The sequence below is a fragment of the Caretta caretta genome, chromosome 17 (genome assembly GCF_965140235.1).
Source record: "Caretta caretta isolate rCarCar2 chromosome 17, rCarCar1.hap1, whole genome shotgun sequence".
Lineage (NCBI taxonomy): Eukaryota > Metazoa > Chordata > Testudines > Cheloniidae > Caretta > Caretta caretta.
The window spans coordinates 18,255,934-18,273,988 of NC_134222.1; the positions used below are offsets into that span (position 1 = coordinate 18,255,934).

The 18,055-nt window shown below is 38.0% G+C and overlaps 1 protein-coding gene and 1 long non-coding RNA gene across 6 annotated transcripts in view; one reads left to right on the plus strand and one right to left on the minus strand.

Moving 5' to 3' along the window:
- Nucleotides 1-18,055, minus strand: part of RABEP1 (rabaptin, RAB GTPase binding effector protein 1) — a 75,384-nt gene that overhangs the window by 35,407 nt on the left and 21,922 nt on the right. For 3 of the 4 annotated variants that reach the window (XM_048824482.2, XM_048824479.2, XM_048824480.2), the window contains exons 2-5: nt 15,549-15,677; nt 11,919-12,122; nt 8,239-8,399; nt 558-677 (exon numbers count right to left, since the gene is read on the minus strand). In XM_048824482.2, coding sequence (XP_048680439.2) covers nt 558-677; nt 8,239-8,399; nt 11,919-12,122; nt 15,549-15,677 — 614 coding nt within the window. The remainder of the gene's footprint in view (nt 1-557; nt 678-8,238; nt 8,400-11,918; nt 12,123-15,548; nt 15,678-18,055) is intronic. The other variant, XM_048824483.2, reaches the window with a different exon arrangement.
- Nucleotides 673-14,013, plus strand: LOC125624126 (uncharacterized). 2 transcript variants are annotated; one of them, XR_012665360.1, is made up of 5 exons: nt 673-3,568; nt 4,413-4,532; nt 10,256-10,459; nt 10,964-11,116; nt 12,338-14,013. It is a non-coding gene; the product is annotated as an uncharacterized LOC125624126 (long non-coding RNA). The 2 variants fall into 2 exon arrangements; XR_012665359.1 differs by having other exon boundaries at nt 10,256-11,116.

Below are 18,055 nucleotides of genomic sequence, written 5' to 3' on the forward strand. Positions count from 1 at the left end.
GGAGCAAAAATTCTGGATACGTAAAACTTTATAGAAAAAATGCTAGGAGTTGCTGCGAAGAGATCAATGTAAGATGTAAAAAAAATTCTGCAGATAATGCCTTACTTTTATATATAGGATAAGAAAGTAAATCTAGCAACCTCTGGAGGGGAAGTCCTAGTTCTAGAAGATTAAAAACACTACCGATTACAAAACTTCCTTTGTGGCTTTAAATGGCCTATAATGTAGTGACACCTAATTGCTTGAGAGGACAGACTATATCCACCAGTATGGAGCTTAATTACTGATATTTCTGATAATCTAAACTACATGAGCTCAGGTTTAAGCATGAATATTTTTTACATGTTATCAGATCCCCAGAATAGAAACACAAATTAATATGTATAGTCTAGAATATTTTATTTGCAAGACAAGGGTATTGTGCATTTCCCACTTCACATTACATCCTTATTTGTGTATCTGCCACAAAGTTTGCAATCAATTGTGTGTATCAATAAAACAGCCATAATGGAAGATGCACATTCTCTCTGCAGCTATAGAGTAAAATTTCACCTCACCTTTGAAGCCTCCAGTTCTTTTATCTTTTCTTCAGCTTCTGTTAGTTTTTCCTTTAAAACTGCAATCTCTTTCTCCATAGGCATCACGACTGAACGAAGCTTCTCAGCATCCTCTTGGGCCTGAAATCAGTTCGTAATGTGTTATGCAACATATTACTTTGCAACAAAAACAGTCTTCTTCCACAAGAGAAATGAACAAAACCAATACGCCAAAAATCAAACCACACTTCTGTTTACAATACTTGTTATATAACTATATATTTAGCTAGTCCCAAGTGTTCTCTAGGACAAAATACAATTTATCCCATTTGTTGAAAGCAATGTAATTGTACATCCATGGATGAATTTGGCCATGTGTCTGCTTTTACAGGAGAAAGCTAGTACATCTTTCCCCTGCCTAACTAGAATGATCATAAGTTTTAAAACGTGTACACAGAGTTATTCTGTATTTAAAAAGCATAGCCTTTTCACCAAGATGATGCTAGGTAGAATACAGAGAGAAAGAGACAGAGATCATGCAATTGCAACACAAAGTTAGTTACTGACTATTGGTTTACTGACTCTTGAAGTTCAAAAGGCGCAGGTAACATATAGTAATACCGTATAACTGTTTCATGGGCTTGGGAAGGCTACTTTTAGATTTCAAGAATTATTGATAAAGCATCAAGCAATTTTCAGTGTTACCACACTACGTATTTCAAAATTGTACAAAACAAAGCTGTCAAAAACATGGCTTTTTTTCAGTTAGTGCTGAAAAAGTTAAAAAATTGGATGAGAGGATGAGAAAAGACTCATGAGAAAGCAGGAAGAAGAGGAAAAAGAGCCAGGTAAAAAAATAGTAAGAATTAAAATAGGACAATGCAGTAAGTACTCAAATTCAGAAGTATGTAGGTTGGAAGCTGGCCTTGATATCCCAACATCTTATGTGCCCCGACATTCTTTCAAGTGCGTACTGGAGCTTTTCCAAGTTACAAAGTGACTGCTCCAGCAGAATCAGCAGCAATTATACAATGGAATTCTTCAGACTCAAAAATTCATAAGTAACAATATAGAGTTATTGTTTAAGCTACAAAAAAGGAAAAAAAAAATCTAGATGCACCATTTATTTTGGGTTTCTGTTTATGGATTGGAGGGTTGGAACCTCATTTTTTCCTCTAGCTTCTGTTGGAGGCGGTTGGCATAAGGAAAAATGAAAACTGCACTTCAAAAGAAAAGCTTCAAAGAGAACATTTTATGTAGCAGTAGATGCCAAGGCAGCACTACCATGGACCAAATTCCTGTTTTCTGGTCCATTTGTTGACAAACACTTGTTCTGAACACAACTGCAAGTTATAAAAATAGCGAATGAAATATCCTAATTTTTTTAAAATATGTTTTGGCATGTTCTCTTTTGAAAGAAAATTCCAATTTCTTCAGGCTTCACTCATTTCTAATGCACCTCGCCACTGCCATTTCTGCCGGTCTAAAACAGACTAAAACAACCAAAAAAAAAAAAAAAAAAAAACCTGCAAGAATGAGAAACCACCCCCACAAAAACATAGTAAATTCACTGCCTATAAGGAGAAACTAGCAATGTGTAGCAGATATGCCTCACCGGCACCCAGTCAGCCTAGCAATAAAGTTCCTCAAACACCAGGAGCAGGAGTTGAAACTCCAAAGTTTCAATGAATAAAGTTGCTGAACATTTCTCTCAATTGTACTGTTCAGTGGATCTGAAACCCTCATAGCTGCTCACTATGGCCTATATTAAGAGACAATCTATATTTTTTCAGGACTTTAATAAGTTCTCTAACATCTCTTTTCCAAATACTACTAGCATCTCCAACAGCCTTTCATTACAAGTTTTAATTTCTCATGGCTGAGTCCTGAACACAAAGTAAAGGACAATTTTAATCTCTGCTAATGTACCTGGTGAGTTCAGTGGAAGAGAAAGGGAGGTCAGCAAAGGTAAAACTGGACTGTTCAGCAGCAATCAAGCGGAAAGATGGAAAGTGATATGTAAATTTCAATGGGATTGATTTTGCTAGAGTTTTTCCCTTCTCTGTGGTTAGAAGCAAGCATTTAGGCTCAGATTTAAAGTGTGCGTAAGATACATATAAAGGTCAGTTCAACACTAACACTGAGTTGTGCATTCCAGGATCGTCTAACCTGCTTGGTCATTGGTCTTCTTGTCAATCTCACATCTGCAACTACTATAAACGGAGGCAAAGCCTAATCCTGGGTGTTCTAGAGAAAGCTGAAGGTCCTACTTAATTCTTATTAAAAATACAGTACCTAACCTGTGGAAGAAGTTTGCTCTCAGGGATTACATTCTGTTCTTCTGCATTTATTAGACACCACAAGAAAGAATGCTTTGCAAGGCTCATACAAGTAGAACTTCACAGAATTTAAGGCCTGAAGGGACCATTAGATCATCTAGTCTGACCTTCCGTAGAAAACAGGTCATTAAATTTCACCCAACTATCTTTGTATTGAGCCCAATAACTTGTGCTGCTACAGCAAATCAGTCTTGATTTGAGGACATGGAGACATGAAAAATCCACCATTTCCCTTGACAGTTTGTTAAAAACTTGTGCCTAATTTCTAACGTGAATTTCACTTCAGCTTCCAACCACTGGTTTTTATTATACTTTTCTCCGCTAGACTGAAGAACCCATTAGTACCTGGTATCTTCTCCCCAAAGGAGTATTTTTAAACTGTAATCAAGCCACCACTCGATCTTCATTTTGGTAAGCTGAACAGACTGAGCTCTTTAAGTCTCCCACTACCAGGCATTCTTTCCAGCCCTTGAATCATTGTGGTTTTTTTCTCAACCATCTCAAATTTTTCAACATCTTTTAAAAAGTGTGGATATCAGAATTGGATACAGTATTCCAATATTGGTCTCATCAATGCCATAGACATAGGTATATGCCACAGCATTGCACTAGGATCTCACGTTCAGTTGCCATGACACCCAATTTCTTTCCAGAGTGTCTGCTTTCCAGGATACAGTCTACCATTCTCTCTAGGTAAGGCCTACATTCCTTGTTCCTGATTAATAACTTTGCATGTGGCTGTATAAACACATTTTATTTGAATGGGTCCAGTTTACCAAGTGATCCATGTTGTTCTGTATGACTGTTCCATCTTCATCATTATCATTCCACCAATCTTTATCTTTATTTATTTTACCAGCAATGATTTTACACTGACTTCCAGATCACTGATGAAACGTTGGGCCTAGTACTGATTTTACACATAATGTAAAATAATGGAAAAGCTGATATGGGATTCAGTTAATTTAAAAAAAATTAAGGGTGGAATATAATTAATACCAGTGAAGTTTGTTGGAATGGTCCTTTCTTTGTCCACACTGAATATAAACCACAGTCATGATCACGGGTACTTAGGCAACCATGAATTTACAGTTCAGTGATGGATTCATCTTTATCTGTCATAATGAGGTCCAAACCAGAGTTACCTCATGTTGGTGCAATGTGTGTGTGTTAGAAAATGTATACTTTTTAGAAACTCTAATTATGTTTCACTACTAACTGTATGAGACTTCCAGCATGTCTCCAAAACGGAAGTCCCCCATACCACCACAAATTTTTCTTTCCACACATTACAGACAAATTCTGAAGGAGTAACTCATCTTGTTCTCCAGTTTGATTCGGTGGTCTGTAGCAGATCCCCACCAGCGTCCCCTACGGGGTTTTATTAGTTAGCACTTTGATCCCTATGCATTCATAATCCTATGGTTCTGAGTTAGTAATGACTCAGAAACAGGTAACAGTGTCTCTAATGTAGAGTACCAAGCCCTCAATTTTTTTTTTAAATCCACTCTATCCTTCCTACCCACATTATAACAAGTGACCCCCAACTGAGCACCGCTACTGAAAATCTCCGATCTGTGGTGCAGGGACACACCGACACCTGAAGTGGAGCACCCAAAGGGACACACATCTAGAAGAATCCTCGTGACAACATAAGGTGAGTAACTTCCTCTTTTGAACATTCTAATCATGCACGTTATCCCAGCAGGTTTCGGTAATGTAAATTACATCAAAATTTCTTCATGATAATTTTTGAATTCCCATGCTTGTTACTCAGACTCTCAGTGCTGGTATATAAGCAACTGAAAAATTTCTTCTCTTCACATTCTTTGCCACATCCGTTCAATTTATCTGCAACACGCCGAGTTTGAATCACACCAACTGTACTTCAGATGCTGAATAAGCAAGGTGAGATGATAATCTTAGGAAAAAAGACCCTGTGGTGAAATCTCCCACTCACTTAAATGGTCCCAAAATTTCACCCCAGGCTTTTTATGCAAATCTATTTAAGAGAAGAAAAATAATGAACCCTTCCAAATTTCTGACAGTGTGAATTATTTCTAATACTCCCCCCCACCCAAAAAAAAGAGTTTTCCCATCAGATATCACTACTTCTTTTTAAAAAAGGGAAAAGTTTGAAAGACCTCACACAAACAAAAGGGAATAGGAAAATGTGTGTGTGTTTACCTGAAAATTTCCTTTAGAGTAATGAAGTCCACAGATCCATTGCAATTGGCACTTAAACCTATTTACAGCTTGGGGCAGAAGACCTGTCAGGTACTGGCAGCAGGGGAATGCCCCACTTTCTGAAATTCCCTCCAGCTGAGAACTTCCACAGCAAAGTTCACACATATTTACGTTTCTACATTACAGATTGTGTTAACTATACTTTGAAGGGGTGGGGAAGAAAACAACTTCCTCTACTGCAAAGCATGGTAAATGCTACTCCTTGGATGTCAATTTCCATCTCTATTCTAGATGACTGCTTATCTCCAAAGTGAGCCGGATCCGTGGATCCTATTATTTATAGTAAGGAAAATTTGCAGGTAAGCACAAATTTTTCCCATTCTTCTTTGAGCTAAAGTCTTCAGAACCATTACAAGAGGATTTTCATAGTAGTGTGCCCCAAGCATGGGAAGCAGGATTATCCTTTAAATATGGACATCCAAAAGGAAGTAGAATATCTTCTCCATCCCTGCCTGGGCACAAAGGCATGGAGAAGACCCTCTGCCAAAAGAAAGTAAGTGGTACTGGATAAATTTAGATGACCCATAGGCAGAATTTGGTTAACTTATGGCCATCCAAGACATCTCAATAGGGGAGACATGACTACTCTGCCATGAGATTTTTCAGAGCTCCTAAGGACTGGTCTTGAATATTTAACCAGAATATTTCTTGAATTTACGTAGGGAATGAATGCCTACCTGTCTTAATTCAAAGTAGAATACTGGGGCCCATTAGTGAGGGCTCACAACTTCAAATTAAAACAAAACAAAAAGCTTAACTGATTGGAGATAGTAGCTATTGGGAGGCCTGTTCTAATGCATAAGAAGAATGACAATACTTCCCACAAGAGTTTAATCTGTGTAGCACTCTAAGGAGCAGAATGAGATTCCCAGGTTGTGCTTTAGGGCCTGAAAATGGTTGGAATTTGGTTCATGCCCTATGGAAGTGTTTAATGATGTGATCTGTACAAAATTTGTGTTTCTTGAACATGCTGAGAATTTATATTACAGAGACTTGACCACAACAAAGCCCTCCTGGAGAACTCCAGGCTATGTTTCACTGGTTTTACGTTGCAGTTAAAACTATGGACTTTACACGAGACAGTTGAATAAGTTATATCATTTGACTGCTTTTTGGGGGTTCATGAGAATAATATTAACTTCATCCAAGAATTAATTTTAAAACCTATCTGATCCTGGTTTGAAGATTTGACTCACAATAGAAGACCTCTGTGAGAAAAAGACATCAAAAGATCCAATTCTAGGTTAACCTAGTCTGAGTACCATAACCACTTTGGCCAGAAAGGCAAAGAGTATCACCACTGCTCGCTCATTCCTATCTTTTGTACTGTCTGGGAAGCGGTGAAAAAGGTGGGCACACATAGCAGGGACTTTTGCCAGTTTTGATATGTGTCATTCACTGCCTTACATCCTAGGTCCTGACATTGCAGGACATTTTATTTACTGTTTCCAGAAGACAAAAGAGGTTGATCATAAGCCTACCAAACTGACTTGTGAGGGAATGAGATATTTCTGGGTGTAGGAGCCACATTACTAACCTGACTTTTGCAATGTAAGTCTTGGTCTTCATCTCCCCATTGGTGGGCACTTCATACAGAGAGAGGAAACTTTGCTCCACACAGGAAAAAAGGATTTCTCTCTGGGATAGGACTGATTGTGTTCTACTCAGTTATTATGAAAATCTTATCAGACATGTTGATTGACTCAACCAGAACAGGTCTGCTATCCAGGGAAGAAGCAGTGGTCCAAATGAATCATTACATTCCAGCTGGTGGACGCTATGCTCTTTTTCTGGCACCATTCCCTGAACTAAATTAGGAAAATCCCTAAAACAAACCAGCTGTGGGAGCAGAAAATATACCATCAGAGCTACTTCTCTGACAGCGAATGAAAGAGGATGAGGTGTGGAAGGCGATACGCAGGATTACTGGATAATACATACTCTAGACCATTAAAGCATGCCTATGTCGGAGATCAGAATTCCCAAAAGGCTCCAGTAAGATTTAGATTTTTCTTTCAGAGATACCACTTGTTTTATATTAGGGCAATCATCTTCTGTTAACATTCTTCTGAGATAAAACCTTGTGTACTTGATTCATCCTCCACCCAGGCCAATGACTGACTTCCCTAGTACCATGTGTCTGTGTTTGTCCTGAATCCATGATATTTCAGGTTTCAGAGTAGCAGCCGTGTTAGTCTGTATTCGCAAAAAGAAAAGGAGTACTTGTGGCACCTTAGAGACTAACCAATTTATTTGAGCATAAGCTTTCGTGAGCTACAGCTCACTTCATCGGATGCATAAAAGTGGAAAATGCAGTGAGGATATTTTTACACACACAGACCATGAAAAAAATGGGTGTTTATCACTTCAGAAGGTTTTCTCTTCCCCCACCCCACTCTCCTGCTGGTAATAGCCTATCTAAAGTGATCACTCTCAGTGATGCCATTTTTCCTCATCTCTGCTTGCTTTAAACATAAAACTGCTATCAACGGAGGAAAAATATTACCGTCTGACTCTCACAGGCATTCAAAGTAAGGATAAAGTGGCAGATTTCCTGTTATGCAAATCTTATCTTATATTTGATTTAGAAAAGAGTAACTAATACGATAGGCAATGCTATTTAAAACAAGATTAATCTAATCTTTAAGAGACACCTTGAAGTCTGGCACCTTTGGTCATTCCCAGCAGAGGTTTATAGAATATATTTTAAGATTCCAAATCACTGATGTATGACAAAGACTAAATCTATTTATTATCTGAAACAATATATTTGAAAAAACGAAACAGTTCTGAGTTTACTTATCGGACTACAGTTTTTTGTGAAGATTTCCACAGAATCTAATGCAAGGACTCCCCCATATCTTAAAATTCCGCAAGCAGATTTCCAGTAGTCCCAGTTACAAGTTCAGGGCTGAGAATAAAATAGTAATACTTTGCATGAACGACTGCAGAATCAGGTTTTATTGACTTCAATGGGAACAAATAAGTAAGTGTTTGCAGGACTAGGCCTTACTGCTCTTTCTAAAGTATATCTAATTACTCTGAAACAGTAGAAACATTTTCATTAACAGCGGTCTACTACCTCACTTTACATTTAGAGATTTATTTCAGCATACCTTTTTCATTTCATTTTCTAGATTTTCCTCTTCTTGACCTTCAGATAGCCTCCTTCTCAACTCTGCTATTTCCCTTTCAACGTTTTCCCGGTATTGGCCCCACTGAGCTCGCTCTTGCTCCAGCCTGTGATGAAACTGGAGCTCATAGTCACGAACAGTTTCTACGAAGCAATGTTACAGAAACTTTCATTATCAGTGTAAGTTATAAAGTGTAAGACAACAAATTATGCAGTTTCTAAGAAAGTCATTATCTTACATTCAGAATTTAGAATGTTTGTGCAAAGCTTGCTGTTTGCATTGTGCAATCCTTTCAATTCTATGTGACATTCAAGGCTATATCTTTTTCATTTTTTGTCTTCTCCCTGTTCCCCAGTACCTGCATTATAGATACAGCCCTTCTGGCTGAGGACCTTCTGAAACTCCACTTACAGGACTGGCCAAAAGCATCACTATGGAGTGATTCAAATGATTCTCTCCCCCCTCACAGAAGCTGAGCACACTGTCTTTGCAGTATTGCAACCTCATGAAGAGCAGGGAGATCTAGAAATAAGCTACATCTTGTACATGTATCTTGAGATATGTCACGTTATAGACTTGACTTTGTCCTCAAAGCGTGTTAGATTCCATTCCCGGAAATGTTTACAGGGACACAAAAACATGAATCAACAGAACTTCTGAATCTTTGCAGATCATACAGGATTCTGCTAGTGAAAGAAAAAAAATCAGTAAAACTACAGAATTTTTACCACTATTTAAACAGGTCTACAGGCAACTTCCTATCATCCTAAAATTTAATATAGGATTCAGGATTTTGTTTTTGGCTTTTTGTTTTTGTTTTTAAATAAAATAAGTAAACTGTCCATATTTTAAAAGGATCTCTATTCTGAGAAAAAAAAAGTCCGACAATGATCTTCTAAAACAAAATTATCACGTAAAGAAAAATTTTACAAGATATATCTATTTTAAAATAACTAACTATTTAAGGGCCTCTAAACTGGGCACAAGCAATCCAAGACAGCAACGGTAGTATTTAGTTTGCCCTATGATATGCTATATGCTTCTGTAGTTTGCATTGGAGACCAGTCATACCTTTTAGTTGATCACATTGAACAAAGAACTAACCACAACTGCAATGAACTGCACCTTGCCAAGAAAGCTACCAGTAACTCAACAGATCCAAGGGAACTAAAATTTAGTCTCTATTAACATCACTAATTTAAATAGCCTCCTATATTCATGCCAAGAGTCACATTGCTCAAATATGCTATTTCTATTTTGATTTACAAAATCTACCCACAGCAATCTAAACACTATGCAAATAACCAAAATTCCCTTAAATAAAAGGAACAACAAAAATTACTTCCACATCCCCAAAACACAGAAAAGACTAAACCTTCTCAGGTAACTCTGCTTGTCTATTTAGACTGTAAATTATTCAAAGCAGGTAATATCTGTATGTATGGCACCTAACACAATGGAGCCTTGATCTTGGTTGGGATTCTAGGGTCTTCTATAATAGTCTAGTTCAGTGTTCTCAACCTTTCCAGACTATTGTGCCCCTTTCGAGAGTCTGATTTGTCTTGAGTACCTCAAGTTTCACCTCACTTGAAAACTACTTGCTTACAAAATCAAACATAAAAATACAGTTTGACACTTGAGCCTGTGTTTCACTTGTGAGCCCTGTCTAAACCCCAAGCCCCACTCCCCAAGGCTGAAGCAGGTAACTTAGCTTCTCAGGGCCCATTGTGGTGTGGGGCCCGAGGCAACTGCCCTGCTTGCTACCCCCTAACACCGGTCCTGCATTTGCAACACACCTAAACCCGCTGCAACCCCCAGGTTGAGAAATACCCATCTAGATGAGATGGGTACCCCTGGAATATCTCTGCATACTTTCAGGGGTAACTGTACCCCTGGTTGAGAACCACTGGTCTAGTTCTGTTATTTGTGTATTAACAAGCCAAATTATGTTTACTTGCCAACTGTGACAAGGTGTATCGATCCTCTCTGCTCCCTATAGCAGGCATCGGAGCCCTGACACTCTCTGCTCAGGGAAAGTCCACTCAGACCACGCTACCAACAAGACAGTCCTCCACAGGCCTGCAGGAAATACTGATCAATCAAGAGCCAGCAGTCCAGTTAAGAAGGCTTGCCTACTTGTCATCAGTGGCAGAACTGGGGAAGACTGGAAGAGAGGAAAAGCTTCTCAGTGTTAACCCAGGAGGTCAGGGCCTTGCCTTCAAGAGCTACAACAAAGTGCTTGCATGTGAGGTTTTCTTTCTTTAATTAAAGGCACAGACAGCCAAATCCTTTGTTTGTTATTTCACTGTTGAAAGATTATGCCAAGCCTACTGCATGGGTACCCTGGTCTAGGCAGGCAGCCACAACGTTCAGACTAAAGTAGTGAATGCCTACTGCACCAGACTGATCCTACGAGGCGGTGTTGCAGAGCAGCCGCACCTGCCACACCAAAATACATGAAAAGCTGTATTCTCTAGAGTAAATATGTAACGAGGCAGGTTTCTGCAATACCTATAACCAACAGGTGAGACTCAGACTACTGTGATTACTTTGTGTACTCCTAGCAAAAATAGTTATCACAATAGCGGTTATGTCCTAAATTACTGTGTGTATATTCCTCCTTACAGGTAGTTGCTATCAAGAGTAAATCAGTGAGTGTGCAGCATGCTAGAATGTGATCTATATGAACTACTCTATATTGTTGCAGGAGAAAAAAGAAAGTATGACGACATATTTAGACACAAGACATGGGAAGAGCCAATGTGATGACAATGGAGAGACATTTAAATGTTTGGCAAAGTCACTTCGCATGCCAAAGCAGAGACACAAGTCATCCTGAAGCTGCTGTCAGACTAACCAGGTTACATATACCATTACTTGTCTTTGTGAAGGAGGAATGGCTATAATCTCAGTCCCTGAAGAATGGTCCGTACCTGCTACGAATTTCCCAGTCCATATTGCAAGAGTTCATATTGCAGTATTAAGTGAAAAAAGAACCAAGCTGCCTTTGACAATGTTGGAATTGGTCAGCTAAAAACTGAAATCACCATTCTGCTTAATGTAACTTCCAAGGCACAAACTGCACATTCTGTACAGCAGTGGTTCTCGGCCTTTCCAGACTACTGTTCTCCTTTCAGGACTCTGGGCACGCAAGACAAATCAAAGTTGCATGCCAAAGCAGAGAATCTACTCACTTACAAAAATCAGACATAAAAATATCACAGCACACTATTACTGAAAAATGCTTAATTTCTCATTTTTACCATAAAATTATAAAATAAATCAACTGGAATATACTGTACTTACATTTCAGTGTGATACTTGAGCCTCTGTTTCGCTTGTGAGCCTGGTCTGAAGCCCAAGCCCTACTGCTCAGGGCTGAAGCAAGTAACTTAGCTTCGAAGGGCCTCCTGTGGCATGTGGCCCCAGGCAACTGCCCTGCTTGCAACCCCCATAAATCTGTCCCACAACCCCCAGGTTGAGAAACACCCATCTAGATGAGTTGAGTAAACCCTGGAAGATGTCTGCCTACCCCCAGGGGTACATGTACCCCTGGCTGAGAACTACTGCTGTACAGCATCAAGCACAATAACATCACCTATTAAATATGGTACTTTACCTTGCTGTAACTGCAGTAGTTAGCTAGCTTCCTCTGACCTTACCTTTCATAATTGCTTGGAGTGAAGCGACTTCTTCTTGCCACTGCCTCTTCACCTCATCAATAGCTTCCTGCTTCGTATTCTCAGAAACTGTAGCTATGGCTTTGATGTTCTCCATTTCAGCCTGGGCTTCCAATAGTTGTGTCCGTAGATGTCCTAGATCATCTTGTGCTGCTTGCAGTACTGCATTTTGCCTTTTCAGGTCCTCTGAAATCAAGTATTATTTCCATTTAATTTTGTAAATACATTCAGTTTGAAGTGCAGCTCTATCTGCTACAACAGAAATTGATGCTTTAGTAATGGAAAACAAGAGAATCTGAAGTTTAAAACTTTACCCATGATAGCTAAAGAAAATCTTTCAGTAACATTCCAGAGTTCTCTGTTCCTCAAGTTCCTTTTTTATTTGTTTCTCATTCATGCAGTGTAGAGACTGAAGACACTACTACAAAGCAGACATCACCTATCAATCAATATGCCAATTAAGCTAATTGGACTTTTAACTACTTCACTGTCATGTAACTCACATTCTGGGAATACTTGCTGGGAAGTATACATACTGGGAATGAGCATGATCTGGAAGTCAGAGGACAGGACTGAAGTCAGGAAGATTGCTTGGTTCTGCTACCAACTTGCTTTGTAACCTTGGATATGTCACTTACATAAACTGAAATACAGAAGTTATCTGTAAAAGAGGGACACTACCTTACTGCCTCATGGGAGCTTTAGGAGATGCTTACACTTTGTATAGCACTTTGTGATCCTCTTATTATGGGCACTACAGAATTGCAAAGTATTATTACCTGGACGCCAATTATGCTTCAACCATGGAATCTACAGAAAAATTGACCCTTTATCACAAATGTGCTAAGAATCTAAGCTTACATTAAAAACAAGCTTCTCATCCTTATAGTTACAAATATAACTTTCAACTATAACAGAGCATAAACAAATTATGTGTCATCTTCCAGACAGACAACCTGAAACAATAACTCTGCAAGATGTAAGCTATACCATTCATCTCATTGGAGGATTAAGTCTGAATCCTAAAGATAAGAATTTTTATGTCAAGCATTAACTGTTTCACTATGATAATTTTAGCAGAAGCGTGCAGCTAGTGTACTGATCCCACAATACCAAACTGCTTCCCGTGCTTCTCCAGTGCAAAAAGGCTCACCGTACCCAACTGCTAGAACTGACATTTCCCCTTCCCACTCCTGATACTTTCTATGATGCAGCTGAGGTGTTGTCAGTACAAAAAAAAATCTGGCATACTGAAAACTGCAGATGTTAAAAAAAAAAAAAGTATAAAATGAGCTGAAAAGCAAAACAGACACAGAGGACTTCTTGCTGACATTATTTGTTTTCATACTTAATTCATAAAAACCTCAGATTTTATTTAAAGGAAGCTGTTGCAGAAACCTGCTATGCCAAACTGCCACAGCATCCAAGGAATTTGCCACAAAATGCTTCCTGTGTTCTGCAAAGTACAAGGCACCTTGACTATTACTATTATGAGTTCCTTTCTCCAATAACGTTTGTGTAGTTATTTCCAGCTTTTATAGCAATATTTAGTTTATCAGACTTGTTTATAGTTCTACTGCCTTCAATCAATCCTTCTGTTTTTTCTTTCACACCTCATAATACTCTAGTCTCAACCCCTGTTCTATTTAAACAAAAACTCTTTAAATTACTAAATTCCTGACCTTGCATGCTTTATGGAAATGTCTTATGGAACTGTGTATTTCACATAAAAAAAAGCACACTAAAAATATTTTTAAGTGCCCATTTTGTATTCCTAAATGTAACGTATACAACGTTGTAGTCTGCTGCAAAAATATTTTCTTCAAGAGATACTGCAATGATGATAAGCTAATAAAACAAGTTAAATATCAGTTTACACTTTGGGCTTGTGTTCACTGAACATGACAATACAGCCTTAAGGAGTCATGTTAAGTGATGTGATGTTAAACATGGCTTTGTAGTCAGTGTAGAGAGGGACACCGAGTCACATTCATAGAGTTTAAGGCCAGACGGGGACAATGAGATCATTTAGTCTGACCTCCTGTACATCACAGGCCACCATCACCTAAGTGAAGAAAATGCCAAGAGGAAAAGTGATTTCTAACTATTTTAGTTTGGAGAGGGAGGTTGCTGTTGCTGACCACAGTCCAGCAGTATCTTGTCTTTAAATTTTCATTTCCCTTGTCCCAACAGCTAGAAAAACACTCTGTGCTCTGGTCTTCAGTATGTCAGCTGTACATGCGTATGAGAGCAGAAAAATAAGCAAGTTGTAGTTTTAATGCAATTTTTCTTGGCTTTACTTTCTTTTATATTTTTAGGACAAGAAAGCTGTTAGGATTAAAGGAGTTAGTAGATCAACCGTGCACTTAAATAGAAGATAGCTGCTTTTCTCCATTCTTCTACAGCAGGTACATGAGCTAGTGGGGTTCACATTTTCCTTAAAGAGTGTTATGAAAAATAAATACTTTTAGCTGTCAAATTCAAGCTATGTAAGTTTGGCTGCTTACATTACAATTAATCAGACCGATCAATCATTCAAGATTGAAAATACAATTATGTACTATGTAATAAGCTGACCACAACTGACAGAACACATGGAAAATGTCTCTCTAAGAGTTCCTGTTAGTTACTAGTCTAATAGGATGAAAACACTTTTTCTCCAGTAGGTTTGTATTAACTTAGTGGTTTGCAAACTGTGGTCCGTGAAGCATTTAATGGTGGTCACTGGAAAGCTGGCAGGTCACATGGTGCTAGGCACCATCCTCCTGCTTCCAGCTACTGCTTCTACTGTAGTCAAGAGCCTAAATGCCTATAAAAATAGCTGGAAAGAAGAAGGAACCAGCCTGTCTCCACTAGTGGTCATTGCTGTAAAAGCAGAACAGTGGCAACGACCAGAGCCATCAGCAGAAGCTTAAAATCAAACAATTTCCTATGATTCCTTCCATATAAGCAATTACTGTAATTGCCCCCAGGATATTACACAATTGTGAATTGGAGGGGGTGATGTCCAGAAGATGCTATCACAATGTGGTCTATGCTATGTGAGTTTGAGAACCCACACATTATTTTAAAAAGCAGAATACTGTGGAATTTTATGTGCATTTCAAGATGGATTTGCTGACTCCTATCAGTTTGTGTATATACTTTAAAGTCAAACAAATTACATCTTTCTTTCTTTTTCACCTTACGTTCACTCTCAGTTTCAAGATTTCTACATAAAAGGAGAACAGTTGTGTGATAATTACAGAAAACAAAATCTTCATAAATTAGATTACAAAGAAAGGTGGCTGATACATTCTGAAACTTTAATTATGGAACCAGATAATTGTTAGGGTTTTTCTCTTTGCCTCTTTATATTGGCCTTTAAAAAAGTTTGGCAGGAAAACTCACATTTTCTGTTGGCTAATAAGAGACTTTAACAGTGTCTTACCACCTGTCAACCAGGATATCCCACCAACCGACTGCCAACGCAAGAAAACCTTTGCTTTTTAAACCCTACTTCTTTAAAAAAAAAAAAAGTTAGCACTACTAAGATAGTTCTCTAACCAGGGACTATTCAAGGCTTAGCATAAAAATACGCTTTACATTGAATTCAGAGAACCTAGAACTTACCTTCCTTAGCCAAGTATAACTCTTTAAATTTTGCCCTCTTTTGATTAAATTCTTGCTCAAGCTGCTGCTTTGTACGCAGAAATTCTGCATTGACTTTTTCCAATTCTGCTAGCCGTTGCAGAAGAGCAGCTAGAACAAAAACGAAAAAGTAAGGTATGTCACTAACAATTAAGGAATCCCACACAATCACATGTTGCAACTTTAAGATTTAGGGTTTATTATTTTAAAATATATTTTTCACTCATTAGCTCAAGTGTTATCCAATGACAAGTCAGAGGTTTTTAGTTTTTTGGGTTTTTTTTAAACCAGCAAGAGTCAGCAGTTCTACTCATTACAACAGTGAGTTCTGGCATGCATCAACTGCAGCTAGGAATAACTCTTCGGGTTGACTCTTGAGTCATACTAAATCCTTCTTGAAAGGAGAATTCACTACATACAAGGAAGGGACAAGTAACAAGAACTATGTTAAGTAATTGTATTACCACCAGGGATTTTATTCTGACATTATTAGGGAATCTGGTTGTATTCTTACTTTCTCTCTGCACACACACCCTCACTCCTGTGTATGAAGTCACAAAGCACTTATTACTTATCAAGGGTTAAAATTAAAATAGGTTACTGGCTAGGAGTTTAGTAACTAGTGAAGGAAAACTGTAGCCTGTATACAACAGTTACCTAAATCAGGTACTAAATGAAAAGATGAAACCCATCCCTCAACCATGTCATACTCTTCCCTGTCTCCACTGCTTCCTCCCTGCTAGAGCAGAGTTTGGTGATCCTCAGAGCATTTATTAAATGGAATGCAGAGAAATGACCACTCATGGGGCAATTTCTCCTTATTTCAAGCTGCCTCTACTGCCTTAAGATAGCTAAAAATACATTCAGTACTTTCTAAATTATTTTTTCCATGCAAGCAATTACTATAGTTGCCTTAAGGATGTCATTACTGGAAATACTAGGGGAGGTGGTCCACAAAATACCAAAACACTCTATAAAAATACAATTCACAAAGAAAAAGAAAGAACTTCTGTGATAGAGAATTCAGAAATAAAACAAAAAGTACCATATGTTGCTGTAAAGCAAGAATTTTTGCTATAATTGCCTCCCAGGTACTGGTCACGAGGCAAGATATTAATTTTGTTAATTTCCCAGGAAGTACAATGTTACACACTTTAGATCAGTCTTTAAAAATTCAAATTGAAAACAGCAAAAAAAAATTATAAAACCCACAGACATGCTAAATACTTCTCATGCTATAATTCCATCAAGCAAATGAAGTTCGGTTAAGTATTTCTTTCAATTCTACAACAGCATTTTATGAACAAGTTTCGCGTCTACCATGTAGACAATCTGAGTCACTGCTTTGAAATAATAGCCTCTTCATAGCACAAGCTAGTTAAATCAATACCCTACCTAATATATTAAAATTCCTTACATGTCACACAGACACTAACATACTCTCCACCAAAAAGAAAAGTGTTAAATATAGCACATTATACAATAAGATGCACTACTTTCTGCAACATCAAGTACCTTTAAGCAACACAAGAGGTGTAATGAGGACTATGTAGTGGTAAAAGCCAGAGAGGAAAACAATGATCAATTTGGCATTGAAATTTTGTGAATTCAAGGATAATGCTCATTTCTGTTAATTTTTGGCCACCTAGGAAGAGATTAATTTTTGGTTACCTAGACCTAAGAAAGATACGAATAAAGGGATTCTTTAGACGAAAGACTATATATGTTGTAGACTTCTGGTTATAAAATAAAACTAGAATATTTAACTGAAAAAATATGTTCTTTGACTATATCTCTAATCTAATACAGGTAGCAGAGGGGAATTAAGTTAGACAAGCATTATACAATTTTTGTATCTAATTCCATAACTACTAAATCTCTGAGGCAGCAGAACCCACACTGTTGTGAACACAGATTAGCATGGGGAAATCTATTATATGCAAGTAAGCCACTCCTAGGCTAAGAAAGAGCCTATGAAATTTCAACCCAAAAGGTAGTTGTATGGAAAAATACTGAACACTGAGATGGCATTTATTTTCTAAGCCTCTATCAAAACTATAGCATTTATATTATGATGCTATCACACAGAGGAGTAAGTTTTAAGAAGGGTGGTTCTCCTTCTGTGGATGCTATTTACATCCATAATTAAACTCTGAGCCGAAATGTGAGTAGCTATACATCTGACTGACTACAGGTACAATTATTCTGGCTGGCCCAGATCCAAAATCCAATTAAGTTAATAACAAGAATTGAACAGATATCAATGTGCTTTGGATCAGGCTCCTTGGCACGTAACTTGAATCTGTAATTCAACAGTTACAGGTGCAAACTACATCTGGTCCTTAGCCCAACTGAACATCCTCTTTAAAATCTATCATGACAAAATAGCTATCTAAAAATCTATATGCAACTCATACTTCTATTTCTCAGACAATTTTTCAAATGGAAAATATGTCGTACGTCATTCCTGCTGAGCTCCTGTTTCCACA